Source organism: Urtica dioica, chromosome 3 (assembly GCF_054948205.1).
Source record: "Urtica dioica subsp. dioica isolate 48M chromosome 3, U.dioica_male_clone48M_v1_H2, whole genome shotgun sequence".
Taxonomy (NCBI): Eukaryota; Viridiplantae; Streptophyta; class Magnoliopsida; order Rosales; family Urticaceae; genus Urtica; species Urtica dioica.
This window is the reverse complement of record NC_142758.1, coordinates 7,289,050-7,310,102: the sequence shown is the minus strand read 5'-3', so window position 1 is coordinate 7,310,102 and position 21,053 is coordinate 7,289,050. Positions and strand designations below refer to the sequence as shown.

Genomic DNA, 21,053 nt, shown 5'->3' with positions numbered 1-21,053 from the left:
TGATGCCACTTTGTTGGGAAAAATCATGTAAAACAATGCGGAATATGATTTTAGCGTGGAAAACCCTTAAAATGAGAGTAAAAAAACACAGGACCCATAGGCTGCTTAATAAACCTTCCATTAACATAATATAATGGGTGCACCAATGTCCTCTCAAATAATAATTTTACATCGTGCGTTATTTCTATGAATCCAAACCATCGAATAGACTTCTGAAGCTATAGTCTTTACCTTCGCATATCCATAAAATCATCTTTTATTTTCTTTGTTTATTCATTCTTCTTTAATTTAGTGATAATCATTCTCTTCCACCTTTCGAGTTCAATTCATTTCTAGGTGATTTAATTATTAATTAAGCTTAGTCCATTCGACTCGTTCTTTCGATATTCTACTTTTGCGACTATGTGCACTTGTGTATGGAAATATCTCAACAACAATATGACACCTTATCTCCACCTAAAACTAATGTCGACTGTTGAAGATCAAGGAAAATACATGCATGCCCTTTTAAGTTAAATTATTTCTCTGTCTCTTTTCATAGAAATTAGATCAGATGATACATTTCCCACAAGTTCGGAGTACTTAAATAAGAGGCAACCCAAACCTTAGCTATGTTCGACGTCAAGGTCTAGCCTAGGGTCCAACCCAGACTCTCTTGAATGTTAGTTTGAGACCAAGCATTCAAATTTTGGCGCTATAAGGAGGGAGAAACAAGAAAATCTATGTGCAACCACCAACTTATATATCACAAAAATCTCGAAAAGTTTTAGTATGGTAAAGCCTCAAGGTAATTCCAAACAAAGAGCCTTTAGCTAAAGAAGATCGTCATATCCAATACCTGAGATTGCTGGCAAGAAAACTAAGAGATAGTTCTCGCCTCTCCCGAGACGATTTCCTTAGATAGAGTTCGACAGAGTCGTAGCAAGATTGCGCCTAGGAAATACCCCCTTGATCTCACTCGCAACCCCGCGGGAGTATGGGACGATTGGAAGGTCACCTCAAACGGCTTACCGGCATGTTCTTGTATAACCCTGCTCTATAAGCGTTCCTTAGAGGATGAGTCCCCTAGACAAAATCCTGAGAACATGGGATTCTCAAGGAGAAAATTTTGAAGGAATTCACATTGGTCAAGAGGGTGGGAATAATGATCCATGCCTGATGGTTTAAACTCTAGCCAAGGGAGGCAACAACAGACCTTTGAGACTTTCCATACAAGGATTGACCAAATTAAACAACCAAGACAAAGGAAGGCACCTAGAAATGGTGAACCTCGAAAAATGCAAGGTAGGAGCGCTTGCCTTGTCCCACCCTAATTCCCATCTTTGTTCCTCATTGAGAATGCATCCCTATCGTCATTCAGTAGCTAAGTGATTAGGCTGAGAGATGGAGTACGTTGTTAATGGTGCTGGTGTCCAAATAAAGAACCAATTAGCTCTGGTTCCATAAGATACAATCCTAAGGCAACAATTCAATACGCGATGGGAGATTGCGTGAAATTAAATAGTCCGAGAAGCTATAGGGCAAGGGACAACAACTCGACCAAGGGTAAACCCCCTTGAACCTCAACGATGAATCACCAAATGAACGAGGGCTAGATTACCCTACTATGATTCAGAGATTCGTGAATTCCGAGACACCTATAAAACCTATACCCAAAGGTCCTTATATAGTTGCAGAGATCCTGTCTCTTCCTTTTGGAAATCATTCTAGATGAGGATTTGTGGCAAATATTTCCGCCTTCCTCCCATTCCCCCGATACAATAGAAAAGGAGCCGTCGTTGATCACACCAACATACTAAACTTGGATGATGATGAAGAAACAAGGTAAAAAAATTGAGGATAGCAATGCCATCATGGAAATCATCGAAAGTTTGTCCATGTTCGGGGATCGCTAAAAACAATAGCAGAGCTCACAAAAACATGGGCTGATGAGGAAAGCTCATAGTGAAGAGACCAGACGGTCTCCAACGACATCAACTCGAAAAGAAAGAGATTGAGAAGGAGCATGCCACCAAATCACCAGCCTCCCACCAACTCAGATTTACACTACTCAAAGTCCAACCCGACAAAATCTGAAAGTTGTAAAGGAAGTCCACTCACCTCCGCCCCGTTGTGGTGATGTATAAGACAAAATTATGCGAGTCACTACCCCCACTCCGAAAGTTGTTAAGGAAGCTCACTCATCCCCACTTGTCCTGAGAATGCTCGATGAAGCCTTGACCGAGGACCATACGGACTAGAAGGCGATCATGGTGACGACAATCGAATTAATAAGAAATGTCGCTAAAGTTTCCATGAACATGGTAAACACCATATTCATAAGATTCGCCGATAGTCGTGCCATTGTTCTTTGTCTTTCAACGAATCAATTTCAGGTCAAGAAGGCCTTGGCCAATTTTTCAATTTCAATAAAGAATCTTCTAACACTTTTTTTTTCAATTTTACATATATGTACTTCATAATTCCTTACACATTCTACACTAAGAACTCGGATTAATGTAAAGTGATTGAAAAAAAAATGCTCGAGAATCCCATAAAGTGGGCATTTTCACTTGTTAAAATGAATCAGTCGATTAGTTTACATTTTAATCGTTTTTTTGTTAAAATTAATTAATCGGTTGATTTTAACCAGTTATTTCAAGGTTAACCAACCACCAAGAAAAAAACAAAGATTGAATCTAATGGTTAATTGTTCTAAAAAAAATCACATTTAACAAGTTGAACCTTTAACAGTTTTGAATGATTAACTGTAACCATTAAACGTCTAAAAACGGTTAAAAGGTTTAACCGGTGAAACAAATGTCTAACTGATCTATCACGCAAACCGATCCTAAAAAGAGAAGTATCCGGACGACCCCAGGCACTAGTAGAAGTCCCAAAGGACACACCGTGCAAGGCAGGTCAAAACAACAAAGTACATAAGCAGAAAAATCACCTAACACACCACAACAACCTGGATTGCAATGCATAAGAGGTGCAATCGAGCATTACAATCCTGGAGTGACAAGATTCCTCCCCAGTGAAGGGTGTGAACAACAGTTCAAATTGGTGCAAGTCACACACCGCCAAAAGGAGAACCCTCATACAATGGCTCACGTACCAGCGTCACATTTTGCTCATTGAACAGGTAAATGTAAATGGTGTTGTTCCCTGCGTCACATTTTGCTCATCGAATAGATACGGTAATTTATTTGTACATCCATACACGGATTCAGTTTCACCATAGGCAATCCAGAATTTGAGTAATTGCAAATACTTTCACAAACACTCCATTTCCTTGCCTTCGAAAGAATTGTACAATCTTTAATTCGGCTACGAAGTAATGCAGTCAGCATATACAAACCCAACAAAGTCACCCAAAAGAATAATAACCAGACATAAAAATAAAACAAAAACAAAAAAACATAGAAAAAGTAAAAGAAGCTGAGTTGAGAAAAACCTACTATGAATACAATAGCCTGCAGGCAAATTTGAGTTTATCTTTACGATTTAATGTACAATGGCAGAGTATTTTCAAGAACTCCCATGAGATCTTACTGAAGAGATTGATTGAGCTGAAATAGAGGCTGTTGGACTGTTGATCTCGCGCTCACCGTTGATACCTTTCGGTTTTCCGCTGAGTCTGTCGATTGCTTCTTGGCAGACATCATTAAACCAATCATCCTCGGGCAACACACTGAAACCATAAATTACAGGCTGAATGTTTATTGATTCATAATGATGTTTCTAATTTTTCTGTAAGCAAAAAACTCTTTTTGATTGTATAGTAGTAATTACAAGAATGGATGAATTTCAAGAAAACAAAACAGAAGAATTGAAATTAGCCGTTACGCTAATCTGCTGCACATTCCGATTACAAGAGCTGAGAATAGGCAGTTTGAGAAGGTTGTATCTTGGAACAAAATGCCCCTACTGTTGTGGAAAAAAAAATTCATAGTAAAGTAACTTGCCTGTTCGGGTCGATCCCACTTGAGGCGAAAGCTGCCATGGCTTTTGATATGATCTCATTTACGACTCGATGTAGAATTCTTGACAGATAACGACCTTGCGAAGCAAAGCATATGACAAACTTCATATCCAAATAGAACTGCATACGTAGAGATACAAAAGTCAGATATAAATTCTGCCAAGGTTAGAGTTGATATATAGGTTTCCATGTATTTAATATTTCATGCATCACAACACTGTTCAGGAAAATTTGCAAATGCGGACATCTTGTACAGAGAAAGAAACTACTAATATAGAATAATAGACAGTGCTCTGGGATCAAAGAAAAATTATGCAGGTTCGAATTCGACTTAATATGGGAAGGTTGGCTGAAAAGACAATTACCTCTGTTCAGCCAAAAACAAGAACAAAACACCAACACAAAAACAAAAACATACAAAAGCCAAAAGAACACTCCACTGCTCAGTGAAAAATGCAGAAGAAATAAGGGAGATTATAGCTTTCCTTAGTATAATCCAAATAGTGACTGTATTTGTCCATTTAATTCTTTTGGAATTTCTACTGATTTACGAAAAAAATTCTTCAACAAAAAATACACTAAATTCTCTTTAAAAAAAAAAAAAAAAAAAAAAAAAAAAAAAAAACCAAGTCTTCTTTCTAATTATTAATTCAGTAGATATATAGCCCCATTAAATAATGGATTTTGCCATCTAGCCAATCTTTTGTAAGTTTTTAGTGAATGGCCACAAAATATTATTTAAAAAACCAAATTGGCGTAAATACCATGTAAATCCTCTAAAATTGACCAAATTTACAAGATGCCACGTCACTGAATTGGCTATTTACCTAAAATTTACTAAAGGTTGACTAATTAGCAAATCCTCTAATTTTGGTGGCTTAGTTAATTATTTGTTATTAATATGCTACACCATACCATGACATTGTTACGTATTAAGCCATCATGGGTTTTAATAATAGATATCAGATTTTTTTTATTATGAATTAGGCTAGTTAAACCTTGCAATTAGTATTTTAACTATGCATCTTTCTTATTACGAAATTAGGGTTTATATTAGGCAATTAGGGTTTAATTATGCTATTCCGGGATTGTCCCTAGACCTACTTATAATTGGGTCTCTTATATTTATGAGGTAGCCTCCAACCAAATAACTCAATCTCTCAAAATGTGATATTAGGCTCGGGTGAAGCTTTGCATTCTTAAATAGTCTTGTTAATGGAAATTAAAGCTCCTCCCATCACAAGATCGAAATCCCGGGTTCATAACGAACATTCTCACAGAATTTCATTTCATTATATTATTATTGTTTTATTTTTTATAACTTTAGTCTTCTTTCCAATAAGCTATGTCATGACATTTTCATTGCTTTTCATTTTTTTTTTAAACAATGCTCTCAAACGCCAGGTTCCAAGAGACAGCAAGATAATTTTATTCTACACCCGTGATTACCTCTCCCTCAGCTTTCACGTGAGTTCATATTATTGCATATTGTTCAGTCACACCATAGCATTTGAACGTCTAGTTTCTCTGAGTTTTCAGATAAGATTAAACATAGCATTGCTTATTGGCTATCAATCTTTTATTATTATTATTATTATTTATTTTTTTTTTTTTTTTGCTTTGGGTTTCCCTTGCTTCCCATAGCACACTTTGACTATTTCTAAACCGTCTGTATCTTTATATATAAGAGACTGAAAAAATAGAGTGGAACACAGACCCTAAATTTCTTTAAAAAGAACAGAAAATAGATTTGACAGTAAAGGGAGACAGGGCTTTTACAAACCTGCTGGAGACCAAGAGTACCTAGGGGCCTAGGCCCGTCTTCAATATCATCCCAAAAGCTTTGGTCATTAGAAAGCCACAAGATAACTGTTTCCGTTAGTCTCATCAATAGCAACGTGGCAAATCTTTCCCGGCCTACGAACATATCTGCTGCTAAGGTTGACATACTGTGCAGCTTCAGGAAAAGTTCCTAATTTGCAACAAAGATTTAGTGAAAAAGTCGGACCAAAAAAAAAGCAGCAGTAAATTACGTTTAGAGAAACTAGGAAAACCCATTCTCTACGACAAAAGTTTAACACAAACAACAATTCATATAAGAGCAAGCAAGTACCTGAAAGATGGGAGATGGGAACCAGTCTATCTCATCTGGATTTCCTTTTTTATTTATGTACATCTCTGCTGTAAGAAGGCTGTCACCCTCCTCCGTAAATATGAGATCTAGCACATGTTTTTGACAAAAAGTGTCTTTCAGTCTATCAATCGAGCCAACCAGCCGCCTTTTCCACTCTCTCTGCTCAGGATGACGGTTCCTTTCTGTAGGCCTTCGATGGGGATCATCATTGTAGTTACTCTGAGCTAGTGGAGATAGCTTCATGGCTGCTCGTGGCAGTAGTTCATCTGCTAATAACGATGCATTTGCAAGCAAGGCAATCTGCTGAGCTTCGGTTTCAGCTATTCTGACTATTTTATTCCCAGAACCTTCAAAATTTGCTTCCTCATCCATTGAACCAGGCAAGGCTTTTACTAGTGTGTTCACGTACGAGTTGAACACTTGAAACAAACCTTCCAATGTTTGACCTCCCAGCTGCATACTCAGCAGCGGTCCTACGTCCTCAAAAAAGTCCTGCGACGATTATAAAGTATAAGCATAGATACAGCACTTTCTGAAAACCAAGTTAACATTATAAGAAACAAATTAGAAAATAAGAAATATTAAAGAAAAGGAACGAGAATTCGACACATATATTGGTACAAATAACAGACTTTTAATTTTTAATAGAACTACTACCAAGGAAAGTTATCCCAAAGGGTAGATTTACACCAAGACTGCCGTAGCAGCAATAGAGAAAAAGAAACCCTCTTCAACAGCATATAATAATGGTGATAGAAATTGTAAATCACCTATATAAAGTGTGTAAAAAATTAATCATATAAGAAGCTAAAAAATCTCTATCAATGTTGACAAATTATTTAAAAGTTAAAACTAACATCAGAGTTATCGCACATCTCTAGATCATATACCATATCAAAGAAAACTTTAATTCTCTCCCAGTATAAGGACTTGAGCCTATACAATGTTACAGAAATAACTTCACTCCTGATCCCAGCAAAGCGATGCAATATACACGAGGAAATATGACAAGGGATGAAAAAAGCTCACCTGGACCATCAAATTAAACCGATGGGCACTGCTTGTAAGTTTATGTTGAAATGCCCCGGGATTACCAAGAGATGAACTCGACATTCTGCTAGATTGGCGCGCTGTTGTTGAAGGGTATGTGAGTATCCAATCATCAGCAGCCGCAAGTGCAGCAGTGCTTTCTTCAATTCTCTTCAGATTAGCATCTAATGCTTGTTCAACACTAGGTCTGAAAAGCTTTAACAGCACCGGACAAAGAGCCAGACCACGAGCTTCCAACAAGGAACAATGGCCTAAAGCTATCTGAACGCATTCTGCAGCAGCTCGTAGACCTCCAGCAGCAGCCGATGAAGCTAAAGCATGTCTTTTTACGAGAAGAGCATAAGATTCCGTTTGTCTTGTAGCCCACATAACAAGCTCAGAAGTATAAGCCGGCTCATTGCCAAATATTGCCATAGAATCACTGGCAGCTTGAGCAATAGCAGAAAATACAAGCTGTGAGAGAGCAGCAGTGTAAGCTCCGCCGTATGAGGTGCTTGAGGGGCGCAAGCTTTGCATGTTATAGTGATACCTCTGCAGATGTGCGTTCAATAGCAGCGAGTGTGCACGTGGCCCATCGCCAAGCTTTTTAAGAGCTGAAATTGCAGCTCGAAGTTCATTCCCGCGAGTGGAAGGCTGGCACGCAGCCTCGGCAAGCTGATCAGCCAATCTTTGCCGACGCTCAGAGATAGAACTCTGCAGGGACATAAGCATAGCAGGGCTTAATGTCTTTGCCTCTTTTGCTTCAGAAGCTACACGTTCTCCTTCGTCAAGTGCGGCCAAGGCTTCATCTATTCTCCTCTCGGCTAATAAAACGTCCAGGTGATCGGGGAACTCTATCGACCATTTCTCCAGTTCTGAAGATTCATTATCCTCGGAAATTAAGAATGAATTTGCACTGGCTTCTTCTGGAGAAGACTTGGGAAAGGAATCAATGTTGACTCCCTCAGCTAGACCGTGAATTAATGTAGCTTGAGTAGATAACAGTTTCCGGATCGAAGATAGCTCTCCCTCTAGATCAGATATCTCTTTTGATGTGCTGTAAGGAAAAGTCATCTTATCTTAATATACATCAGAACTTTATTTTTACTAGTACAATCTATCAGACAAAACAACATGGTATTAAATAATTGAATAGAGAAATGTATCATCAGTAAAATCGGGATCTCAATTCTAATCTAAAGAATTCCATATATGGACATTATATATGTAAAATCATGGATTTTGTATATGGTCTTTTACTCTCGGTATTGAGTTTTACTTCTGAAGAATCTGAGCATGTCACAGTTATTCCCTGAAATTGAAGCTAGCTATAATTTTCAAAGCAAGCCTGGGTTAAAGGGGAACAAAAAATAATTGAAGGAGTGGAGTGAAAGAGAATTCAAGTTTGGAGAATTTAAAGGTTTTTGGTATCTATATTGCTTTCTCCTAAAAGTAAAGATCTCCATTCTGTACTTTCTGAGGTTTCAACTTTGAAATTTTTTATATTGTTTGTCACTGGACCCTTTTTCTCGAGTTAATTTGGAGTAGACCTTTTAATATCCTAATCTTCTATTTACTAAAGATTTCTTTACTTTCAAACAATATATTCTCCGTGAACACGAAAAGAGAGAGAGAGAGAGAGAGAGAGAGAGAGAGAGAGAGAGAGAGACAGTAAACCTGGAACTAACTAATCATGCTGAGCTACAACCCAGATAAGATGCAGGAATGCTTCCATACCACATATGTAGGAAGGATTATATTTATTACAAGTAAAAGCACTTTCCTACACCTCAAATAAATGAATAAATGATTCCCTAAGCTTTCCTTCTACACTTTTCTTACAACACAAGACTTTTCATGCTAAATATATTGCAGAACCACCACACAGAATTCTATTTTAAAGGTTAATGTATAGCTTCCAAGCCTTACAATATCATTCATTGGAAGAGAGTTTACCTATCATTTATTGTTTTGGATTTGGAATGGTCCTCTGGTTGACAAAAAAAAAGTTATGATCTTACTCTCCAAATTTTTGTAGTAGAAGAAAATCTTACCGTATGAAAGCTGCATAATTAGCATAGACACTTTTACGCATTTCCTCTGCAGAAGCTTTCTTTAAATCCACAAGATATGAACATAATTGCTTTATTTCCTGTAAACAATGAAATATATTAACCTCAAACTTCAATAACACGTGTTTAACATAAATTCTGCTGCTTTCAGCATAAATCACATACGTTATATGAATTTTACATCAAAATTACATTTTGTAAAGGAATACACTTTCAGAAAAATTCTACGATAAAAGTAAATAAAGAAGCGCACAAAAACAGTTTTTTTTTCATCTTTCTAGGTAAGAAAAAACGGCCTCTGATCCACAGGGTGTAAGAAACTCTTTTTGATTGATAGGAACTTAATTATATGGCAGATAGAATTGATGCCCAGTTGGGAGAGCCTGGATTTTTGTAGATATGTAGAGTTAAGATTATGGGATTTACTCATGGCTATATCAAAGTTATCACATACAGAAAGGCAAAACATTTCTAGATACGCTCTTGATTTGAACCCCCAAAGAAGTCTGAGATTTTTCCCGAATATGTAGTCCCATGAGTAGCCCGTAATGAATGAGAAATTCAAAAAGGATTAAAGCAAAGAAACAATTAGCGATCAAGAACCATAACTTGCACAATTCAACTGATTAAACTCCTCTACCATACTAGTCTCACCCCAAAATTACTCAAACCCAGAGATAAACTATAAATTTGGGAGTAATTTGAGATAAAACAACAACCTTCTCGTTAAGAGAGCAACGGGACTGAACGTAAGACTGAGCGTCAAATTTATCGGACTTGAAGACGGTGAGGCCTTCCTCGAGCTTCGTGCCGTTCTCTTTGACCGGCGTTCCTCTCGAACGAGCTGTCTTCGCGGAAGCCATTGATGGATCAGATCCGATCACGGTTTCCGCTCTATAATCGACACAAATTCGAAATCGGGGAAATCGAATTGCGAGATAGGAGCTCTTGTTCTGAATAGAAAAAACTAGTCCAGACTATTCCGTGTCTGCGACGAAAGAGGGGATTGGCATATTCATAATATCAGGCCATCGAACCTTCGGTTGCAGAAAGACGACGACCAGAGAGGGAGAAAGAAGACAGCTTGACCTTCTCTGTTTTATTTTCCATCTTCATTTTCCTTTGTTGTTTTCCCACTTGGACTGTGGGCCTGCTTTCACATTTTAGTTGGGCTGTTTGATAAAAGCAAAGCCCATCTCATTTTCTTGAATATCGGGGAAATTACAAGAGTAGCTGAAAATGGGCGTTTCATATCAGTAATAGTGGCGTTTTGAAAACATTACGAAAAATAACGCAAGTTAACAATTTTGCTGATAGTGAATATGCTTGACAATGACAAATAAAAACACACCTTTTCATTTGTATTATGCTTTTGTTATCTTATCTGTTTACATCAATGGATGCATGATATACTCTGTGTTTGGGTTATGATTTATCCGAGCATGTTATTTTGTTCTGGTAATTACAAATTCAATATTTTCCATCCATTTTTATGAGTAGGTTACCCGGGGAAAACGGGGGGTCTAAACTTCTTGAGCTCCCAAAGTTTGGACGCCATGTAAGTGACTTATGTTGTTTTATTGTGATGCATTATTTATTTACTTACTTCATTTTATGTAGTAGTATTAAATTTTTGACCTAGTCTCATCCTTCTCGTCGATTGAGGAGATTGTAGTTTACTGGTCTTTAATGTCCTTGTCTTTAGGAAACCGTTTGAGCGAGCCTTCGTCAGATCAAGCTGAGCTAAGGGACTTTAAAGAGGAATGAAATGATAGAATCAATCTTACAATGATCATATCGAGAGCTCGGAATGATCATAATGATCGAATCAAAGAGGTATCGATCGGATTCAGAGAGATGCTCTGAGATGTATCTATCGGACTACACTACTAATACATTGAATCAAGCCAATCAACTCACTAACTCGGAGAGTTCTGGTCAACAAGCTTATTCAAGGAGAGCTCGACTCGTCACTCCTTGTTTGGGATGGGCTAAGAAACGAATGGCTTAACTTAGCAATTTCGTCATGGGCCATACCTCCGGACTTCGAGATTGTTCTCTGGGCATGGGCTCAATTTTTTTTAGGTCCATGAATTTAATATTGATGAGGAATGAAATCCAACATTAATAGTTATTCCATCTTGTAGTCTTCAATGCCTAAGTAACCGTAGATAGAGCGTCAACATTTTATTTTTTTTCAATCTAGAAAGATCTAAATATCCAAAACATAAGCACTCTTATCTAAAAATATTTATGGCAAATTGATTTACAAGCCAAATTTTAACGTCTTGTAACTTTCTTATATTATTTTCAATTAGTATGTCACCAACATTGGACGAATAAACTTACTTTGCCTTTGTGTATCAGTTTGTATACACATTCCGAAGTTCATAGATTGCTCAAAATTGATGTTCTTAAAAGCTTTGTCAAATCAAATATTCCACAATCTGGATGGTTGTTATAGTTTCTAAAGTTAGTTGATAACTTGCAAACACTGCCCTCATTATTGCATGAACTCGACTGGACATCAAAAGAAATCTGGATAGTCATTAGTTTTCAATTTGGAGAGCACGGACCTCTCAGTCTGATATTCTTACCTTTAGTTTATATTCAAATTAGTACAAAAATATTGGGCGTATCACATTCATCAAGAAATATCCATTCACAAAGACATTATTGGCATTCATCTGTTTAATAAAATCTAAAACAAAAATAAGGATTAACATTGAACTTTTAGGTAGGTCAACAGATCTAACCTCATGAATAGTTAAAGTATTGGACAACATAGTAACTTTAAATAATATATTGATTATATAATCAAAGTTGCCAGTTTTTTTTTTTTTTTTTTTTTTTTTGACGAAGTTGGACACTGATCCTCATATTGGCAAAAATTTGGCAGAACTAACACGAAAACTTAAGGATCATTAAAAACAAATTATTTGGTTTTGTTCTAGCCATTCTATCATTTTTGTTTATTTCGATCTGGAAAATTCATTACATACAATTTAATAAAGGATTCATCAATGTATTTCCATAGTGTTTATTTTATTTTTCAGTTCATTCATTGTTGCCTTTTTCTCTTTTTTCGTTACAATAAATGGATTATTTTTTATATGTAATTTAAATGCGGTTAATTTAATTTATATACGCTAGGCAATTCCATATTTTATTATATTTTTACTATATAATTAACTTTAGCTAAACGTTCCTATTAATAGTGCAAATACGCTTCCTCATCAGTCAAAATGAAGCATTATTATATGATTCTTGAATTAATAGTGCAAATACGCCTTCCTCATAATATATTGTTCACTTCCAAAATTACCAGCCCTGTTATCCTTGTTTTAATGAGTACACAAGATTGTTCGAAATGAGAAAGAAATTTTTTTATTAATTGTTCCTCTCCCGGAGCTACACTCCATTAGCATCGACGCCTCAACCTTTTCAACTTAAGCAAGTCATATACTGGAAAACTCAAAAGAGACAAGGTAAAAAAAAAGAGTAGAATTGTTTACCTAGTTTGTTACTCGCTTCACTTCTTTCACCTTCTCAAAATCAGGGGCACGGAAATGCTTCTCCACTTCCCAAGCTAGTTGGGACATGCAATTGAACGTAGATTTTACACCCTTCTCGTCCGTCACTTCAGCGGGAAACGGTATACGGACATCAAATACGCCGTTCTCTGGAGACCATAGTCGCATGTCAAAACCCAGCCGGTCTATCCATATCAGCTTCGCTTCCGAAATCTGCACAGAGAAAGGACGAGCCATCCAAGTCAATCGAAAATGCGAAAGACAAATCATGGCGATTTCAGCAAAGGGTGTACTATACGTTTCATTAATCTTATATACATGCTGTCAGTTTGTGCTATGTTTGTCAGTATCAAGTGAAGATAATCTGTAAATGATAGCACATAGAAAATAAGAGAAATCGCGAAATCTAATAGAGCAGAAGTCTTCGAGAGACCCGAACTCTACCTCAGGACTACGACTTTGCAGAACTAATCATTACTGCCTCAAATACCTATCTGAAGGCTCTTATAAATTCTAGGACCCATGACCATTTTCTTTACTACAATCTCTAAGCTTCGTGTAACAAATGAAATGCTGTTTGATAAAAAGAGACACCAAAACCGTTTCCAGGAAAAAGAAAAAACAAAAAAACTTCCTAGCCACCAACACTATTCTTCAAGATACTTTCTTTTTACCAAAAAGTCGCACCAGGTGTCGTTTCCTCTCGTAACATCTAGCTATTTTACTTTGTAATACTCATGTTCCTACCATGGGATAGTTTAAAATTTTGTGATTACAAGGCAAAAATCAAAGAAGCCGTCAAATACAGTAGATAAGAAACTGGTTGAAAAAATTAATATGGAAATAGCACAAACCTGAAAGTTAATGTCAATATAAATGTTGCAAAAGCGGTTTACGTCTTCCACGTGATTTGCGTTAATTTCATTCACAAGCCTTTCTGTGCAGTCTCGTAGAGGATCAGGCTGCGCAATCTTATAATCTGAAGGAGTAACCCACGCACCAACCTGATTAAATGGCATATCACAAGAGAACTTCTTTTAAATACCCTTATCTGTCAAAAATATTGTCTAAGGCAGCACCAACATGCTTCCTATTCAACTTTATTGATATATTTAGTTAAGTGGAACAGACTCCACAGTAAGAGAGATTAGATCCTTTCCAGATAGTATCTAAATATATCTCAACTAAATACAGAATAAAAGCTGCTAATTGCAATAATTCTAAGCTCTTTGTCAAGTTAGGTCGAACATGCTCTACATGCCTAACTTATTTTTTTTAAAAAGAAACATCGGGACTTTATTCATTCAACACGGCTTAGCCGAAAAACAGTACAAAAAGTTCAAAACGATAAACATAACCCCGAACAACGACAATTACAAAGCACTAGGCCAATCCCTAGCCAAATCAGCCAAAGAAAAAGACTTAAACTCAGAACAAGAAGAAAAAAGCCACAGGGCTACACAGTGATTCAAACTGTCGATCAAACTTTGTAAATTCCAACTCTCGTCCTTGAAGATAACCTTGTTCCGAGTGTTCCAGATTCCCCACAGACCAGCCAACACCCCAGTCTTGGCGGCTGCTGCCCTTTTCGAACTGAAACCGGGGGACTCGTATGTGTTTAGCAGCGCCTCTACGGAGGTAGGGTTGAAAGCAAGTCCCAGCTTCGAGAAGAGCCACTGCCATTAATCAGTGGCCACGACACACCGGAGGAAGAGGTGCTCGGCGTCTTCGTTTGAACTACGACAAAGAGAGCAGTAACTCGGCGACAGGGACATATGAGGATTCGTTTTTTGAATGCGATCCGCTGTGTTTACTCTCTTGATAGCCACCAGCCATGCAAAAAACTGTACCTTATTAGGGACAGCAGCTTTCCACACAGCGTCGTAGAAAGAAACAGGAGGGCGAGAGGCAGTGGGTGAGAGGCTCTCAGCCATAGATTTGACAGAGAAAACGTCTTCATCGCCCAGCCACATGCGCCTATCTTCAAGGCCTTCCCAAAGCTTAAAACCTTCCAAAAGTCCTGTCAAACCAGCCGCTTCACAGGATTCTCTATTCGTCAGAAATCTAGTGAATCCAAAGTTCCAATCCACCTGACCGGGAGAAGAGGGAGAGGGAAACCGATCGCCAAGGGCTACGAAAAGTTCGATCCTTAGGACCCCCCCGTTCCCATCCATTAGGAGAAACGCCGTAAATAGCGGAAATAACCTTGTGCCACAGCGCATCTTCTTCAATCCACTTCGCTAATAGAGCATTGTTCTTGACCGCGAGATTACCAAAACCGAGCCCCCCTTTATTTTTCGGGAGACAGCAAAAGTCTCAACTCACCACAGCGCGAGACCGCCCATCATTGTACCGTTCCCATAAAAATCGTTTCATAATCCTTTCAATTTCGGCAGCGACCCCCTCCGGCATTTTAAAGATAGACATAAAATAGGTAGGCAACGCGGAAAGAACAGAACTAATGAGCGTCATCTTTCCTCCCTTGGAGAGAAACCCTCGCTTCCAACCATCAAGTCTCTTCACCACTTTAGCCACCACCGGGTCCCAGAAAGCTTTTCTCCTAGGACTATCTCCCAACGGCATCCCTAGATAACAAATCAGCCACTTATCTTCTTTACATCCAAGAGCCCCGGAAAGGGCAGCTGTCTCAGTCTCCGTGCAGTTAATACCCACGATGTTGCTCTTTTCAATGTTGATCGTGAGGCCGGATGCGTCATAGAAGTCAATACCAAGCAAGTTCTCCCAATTTGCCGAATCATTCTCGCCGAAAATCAGCGTATCATCAGCGAATTGGAGATGAGAAATTGCAATGCCAAGCGACCCGATAACAATAGGCTTGAAAAAACCTCTACGCACTCCGCGAGAGATACGACGCGAGAGAGCATCCGCCGCAATTATGAACAGGAAGGGGGATAAGTGATCACCTTGACGAATCCCTCTCAACCCACCGAACCTATCGCGCAATTTGCCATTGATCAGAACGGAAAAAGAGACGGACGAAGCGCAGCCCCTGACCCACTTCCTCCAACGCGAGTCGAACCCTTTCCTCTCTAGGACGAAATCGTGAAAGTCCCAGTTCACTTTATCTACATGCCTAACTTATTACATAATATTTCAAAGTTAATTCATGAGAGAGCCTTTGTGAGGATGTCGTTTGATGCTACAAAGGAGTGTAAGCAAGTTCCAAGATTCCCGTCTCAATTTTTTCTAAGATGAAGTGTGTTGATCTCAATCTCTTTACAGTGCCCTGGTTGTGGCATTGCAGTTTAATAATCTTCTCGGTTATTTACCCAAATTTGCAGAGTACTCTTCAAATCCATATACCTTCACAAATCTCGAGAGCAAGGGCTCTAAATCCATCTTCAGAGCCACTCCTCGAGCTGCATATGAACTCGGCATACTTTGATACCTCGATTTCCTTTTGCTTGAAAGAGCAGCCGTTTTCTGGGAGTCACCTTGAGATACCTCATGACTCTATACACTACGTGGCTGAGTCCAAGAACATGTAGGCGGATGTTTCCGTCGATTTCATTGGCCATGAAGTTGTTTAAACCATGACATGACCACGAGGTTTTCAGTTTTTCTTGGAGCAATGGGGACACCGGAGAGGCGGTCGTCTATGTCCTTGCCATAGAATAACACCATGGCCGATTGAGACAAATGGAGATGATGGTTGCGTTTGGCTTAGCTTATTAAGCCTGCTTTTAGCTTTTTCTAAACGCCCAACCGTTTTAAAGTGTTCGGTAAAAATATTTTTTAGTAAAAGTTGAACAATGCTTTTGCAAAATATAGAAGAAAATTGAAAAGCTAGATTTTCGTAGCTTTTGGAAAAAACAGTTTTTTTTTTCAAAGCAGAATCTAAAAGCGCTTTTTTTAAAAAAGCAAAGCTATGCCAAACACAGCCATTAGCTGCTTGTGGCTGGTGATGAGGAAGATATGTCATCGGCGCCACTTTGGGACGGGGCAAACGATACAAAGGAGACTTCTTTAGAAGAAGTAGGAGAGGCCACGTTGAAGGAAGAGGTTTATGGCTTTTATACCACATCAGTTTTAAAGAAAATAAAGGTTACGTGACGTCCTTATTTTCTGAATGAATGAGAAGCATGTTACATGCTATGAATTATGTGGAAAAGATTCTACACTTAAGAGGGATCCTTAGCAGAAAGTACCTAATAATACTACAGAGTAAAAGCTAATAATTGCGAGTATTCTCCTAAATCATACTTGAGTAATTTCGGTGTTTGGGAAGAAATGTTAAAAATTATTCCATATATAATATCCATATTGATTACAAATGTTACATTGCAGATTTTTTCCAAAAAAATCTTTTTTCCCTAGTTAATTCTTAATTTCTAAGGTAAAACTGAAAAATGGGTAACCATTGAAATTAGTTAACGCAAGAGTGCAAAAGAGAGTATTTAGAATACCTAAAGTACCTCTTTAAAATCTTCTGTCTGAAGAATGCGGTCCACGGAGATGCAATATAAGACACTATCGTCAACTTCTTCACCAAATCTCTTCTTCCAAGCGGAGTTTAAGTTCTTGGAACATTAAATTAAAAATCAAAATTAGCAGAGAAACTTATTATAGCACCATAGATCATATGTTATGAGATGCGGACATGCACATTGATATTATTCACCTGACATAAACAAATATAACACATACAAGCATTGGAAATTTTTACGATGCTAAGTGGAACAATAAATACCAGACCACCACAAATTCTCACCCATAGAACTAGACTCAGCCATCTCCCTAACACAAGATGAACATGAACTACTTATTTTTCGTTATTGGAATCGGCCTATCAGGTTTCGTGTTTCATCATTCTTGACGAGGCAGAATTTAGCAACTCTCGTGTTCGCCAAGCAATTTCAGAGCATTGAAAGCAACTTCATGATTTGAACGATCCCAATTTGTTTCAAACAAGTAAAAAAAAAAAGGAAGAAAAAAAAATTACAAAGTGTACCTTCAAAGTATTTTCATCTTCGGGTTTGTCAATGCTACCTAATATGGTACACTGAGGAGTTCTCAGCCCACATTGTTCCAACTGCACCAAAATAAAATCACCATTCAAGACATGACAAAAGAAAGTCAAAAGGACTGACAATATTCACACAGGTAAAGAAGTTGATACATCCACAGTTGCACAATCATATCTTTTCCACTCATCATTGACTAGATTAAAGACAGAGACAATCAGCCAAAACATAATGCAATTAATTAAATTCAGGAGATGTAGCGAATTCATCCCCAAATTGCAGTGACAAGAAACACCTGAACATGGAGGCTAGACTTGCCATTAAGAACGGAATGAGCGTCAGAGGAATTCAAGCAAAGCACGGGAGTTCCTTGAGAGTCAACGGCGAATCGGACGCCGATGCCGAGAGGCCAACCGTCCTGCGTCACCGTGGAAAGCGTGGCCACCGAACCCAACTCCATGATCGTCCTCGACACCTCGGCAAGGAACGGCTTGCGATTGCGGGTCTCGCGCTCCGAATTGATCGGCTCTGACACCGCCGACAGCGAGCATCTCAGGACTGAGAACCTGGTCCGAGTGCAACGGCGAGGCCGAGGAAAAGCGGTGTTCTTGTTTGGCGTGGAAATGGGTGTTGTTAAGGGGGTGAGAGAGAGGGCTCGGATAGATTGGGATTGCATAAGCATTTTTAGGGGAATTTTAGGTGGTCGTTTTTTTTTTTTTTTTTGGTAGCTTTGGTCAACGGCGAACGGCTTCGACGACAGCGGTGATGATAATGATAATGATAATGATGGGTTGCTCGTACTCCGTTGGCTGAACTTGAACTTGAAGGAAGACTTTTCTGAGAAGAAAAAAAATGGAAAGATTTCCTACGTGGACCAAATCACTAGATAAGGCTTTTTCGTTGAGAAGTGAAGCGAGAAGAAATATCAAACAATAATAAAAAAAAATATAAATAAATAAAGAAATAAAATGAGTGAAGAAATTGTTTGACCTTTTTTTAAAAAATTGGACAATAATACAAATTGTTTATCACTTACTAAAAATCAATCAAAATACAAATTTAACACATTTAGCACCAAATTGGTCACGAACTAGATTGATTTCGTGACACATTGACCACGAACTGGTTGTAGTTCGTGACCGATTTGATACTCGATGTGAAGAGAAGATGTAAAGAGAAGATGAGGAGAAGGAGAAGAGAAGAGAAGAAATTTTCTTTCCAAAAACACATTTTATTTGTTTTCAGTTTTCTTTACTCTTTTACAAAACAACTTCAAAAATTTTTAAAAAAATTTTCCAAAAATTTTACCAAACACAATTTTCACTTTTTGTTTCCTATTTTTTTAACTAAAAAACTCAAAAACACTTTTTGAGTTGATAGTCGCTTCAATTTCTTATCTTGAAATGTTGGTTTATACGTCCACAATTTCATTGTCATTGTCATAATTTGATATGGGCACCGTTTGGCACAGCTTTGTTTTTTTTCAAAAGTGCTTTTAGTTTCTGTTTTAAGAAAAAACTGTTTTTTTTTAAACTGACAGGTGTTTGTTAAACTGTTTATAAAACAGTTGTTGCTGATAACAAAAACTGATTTAGTGTTTGATAAAATAAATATATTATGGTTAAAAGACTAAAATAGACACGTTTTTAAAAATTAAATAATTATTATTAATATGATTCTTACAGTGTATTTCAATCATTTTCCGAAAATCATTTTAAAAGAAACAAATTTAACATAACGTTGACTCCTTTACTTACAATGGATTTCAATCATTTTGCAAAAATCATTTTATAAGTGATAACAGGATATACATGTACTGTCCCTCGAAACAAAAAATGATATACACGGGCTGACCGTGGTTAGGTTAACTTGACTCCTTTACTTAACTCAGTTGAGACTTTAACGTAAAGTTGTACAACCGCGTGGTCTTCAATTACCTCGAAAATGACGAAAGTGTAAATGACCGATTCATCAAATGTAGAAGCTTTTTTTTTAAATAAAATGTAGAAGCTGATGAATGTGAATTACAAGTGACAGTAGAGAGAGAGAGAGAGAGAGAGAGAGAGAGAGAGAGAGAGAGAGAGAGAGAGAGAAAGCGATCGATCGAGAACGATTGTAGAGGTCGTTGCGGAGGATGGGATCGGTGGAGACAATTTAAATGGTGTTTCATATTCAGCGTGGTAGAATATTTTGCTTGAAATGAGATGTAGTTTCACTACGCACTTATTTCAAATCCGGGATTGTTTTTAGGGTTTCGATCTTTTTTTTTTCTCAAGCCATTGAGGTAGGCGACGAGCTCGGAGTCAGAGTATCGGAAGAGAGGGTTTGCCATACAAAAAGGGTGGACGAGGCGCCGAGGTCTATTCTTCTGATAAATCTGATATCGGGATTGTTTACCATTTCTTCTAATAAATCTGTTGATAAATCTGTTCTGACTTTGTGAGTCTGAAGATCAGGTCTGTTTGTTCGAGGGTTATTAGGAAATAATTTGGGGATTAAATAATGAGGACATTACAGTAATTATGGTTCTTGATATTTAATCGTTTTTAGCAAAAGCTAAGAATCGTAGCTTTCGGCAGTTACGTACAACATGGAAAAACGATTTTGAAGTTTTTAGAAACAGATGTTTCACCAAACGTTTTTTTTTCAATTTGGTTTTTTCAAAAAGCAAAAACACACCCTGAAAAACTGAACCAAACGGGACCATGATTGTTTAGTAGTGGTGACGAACGAGCTCTTGACATTTTCATTTATCTATTATTTCATCAATTATTTTCCATTTTATTTTAATTGTTTAATTGCTATTATTTTCTCTAAAACCAAAAACCCCCCCTTTTTAATGGTTTATTTTTCTTTCATTTATATTCATCTATTAATTTAGAGTTAATTAATTTATTTGCTCTCTGTGGTTTGACCCTTGTTATCTCTAGACTATAGTTATAATAACAATTTATTTTACAGCGATTAAGACAAGCATTAATTATCTAGTACCAGAATTGACTCATCAAGAGAACCTAACATTAACTCTCTTTATTGGAAGATGGATTCCATTTTTGTATATCTCATTCCTCTATGGTCATGTTCAAGATTCCCAAAATGAAAGTAGTCTGGTCGGCATATTCGATTCACCCTTAATGAGCAAATCAAAGAACCCGTCAACACAACCTAAGAGTCTAGAATAACTTCAGGATTAAGACCGAATATTATATGACAATCGTTGTGATTTCGAAATTAATTATACATCCTCACGAATTGACATGTGTGGCATGTGGCAGGCAACATGTGTAATTAATTAGGAATACATTTATTAATAAATGGTTATTAATTAATGAC

The 21,053-nt window shown here is 37.5% G+C and overlaps 2 protein-coding genes across 3 annotated transcripts; both read right to left on the bottom strand.

Moving 5' to 3' along the window:
- Positions 1-3,256: 3,256 nt before the first annotated feature.
- On the bottom strand, positions 3,257-10,304 carry LOC149402288 (exocyst complex component EXO84B-like). The gene is made up of 7 exons (XM_089608810.1): positions 9,922-10,304; positions 9,185-9,282; positions 7,131-8,187; positions 6,081-6,593; positions 5,751-5,939; positions 3,951-4,087; positions 3,257-3,676 (listed from the first exon to the last, which is right to left on the bottom strand). The coding sequence occupies exons 1-7, from the start codon at positions 10,063-10,065 to the stop codon at positions 3,514-3,516; spliced, it is 2,301 nt and encodes a 766-aa protein (XP_089464936.1). The 5' UTR covers positions 10,066-10,304; the 3' UTR covers positions 3,257-3,513.
- Positions 10,305-12,438: 2,134 nt separating this feature from the next.
- Positions 12,439-18,606, bottom strand: PGR7 (proton gradient regulation 7). Of its 2 annotated transcripts, XM_089608812.1 has the most exons (6): positions 18,016-18,605; positions 17,708-17,788; positions 17,172-17,276; positions 13,590-13,739; positions 12,718-12,948; positions 12,439-12,642 (listed from the first exon to the last, which is right to left on the bottom strand). In XM_089608812.1, exons 1-5 carry the CDS (start codon positions 18,400-18,402, stop codon positions 12,718-12,720), a joined length of 954 nt encoding a protein of 317 aa, XP_089464938.1. In that variant the 5' UTR covers positions 18,403-18,605; the 3' UTR covers positions 12,439-12,642. The 2 variants fall into 2 exon arrangements, with proteins under 2 accessions (XP_089464938.1, XP_089464937.1); XM_089608811.1 differs by having other exon boundaries at positions 12,439-12,948; positions 18,016-18,606.
- Positions 18,607-21,053: the final 2,447 nt, after the last annotated feature.

Coding starts and splice junctions, on each gene's coding strand:
- LOC149402288 (XM_089608810.1), bottom strand. CDS start 10,065: ATGGCTTCCGCGAAGACAGCTCGTTCGAGAGGAACGCCGGTCAAAGAG. Junction 6,594..7,130: donor GGTTTAATTTGATGGTCCAG/GTGAGCTTTTTT, acceptor TAATCGTCGCAG/GACTTTTTTGAGGACGTAGG. Junction 4,088..5,750: donor GTACTCTTGGTCTCCAGCAG/GTTTGTAAAAGC, acceptor CTACGTATGCAG/TTCTATTTGGATATGAAGTT.
- PGR7 (XM_089608811.1), bottom strand. CDS start 18,402: ATGCTTATGCAATCCCAATCTATCCGAGCCCTCTCTCTCACCCCCTTA. Junction 17,789..18,015: donor AGTCTAGCCTCCATGTTCAG/GTGTTTCTTGTC, acceptor ATTTTGGTGCAG/TTGGAACAATGTGGGCTGAG. Junction 13,740..17,171: donor AGACAGAAGATTTTAAAGAG/GTACTTTAGGTA, acceptor CCATTTAATCAG/GTTGGTGCGTGGGTTACTCC.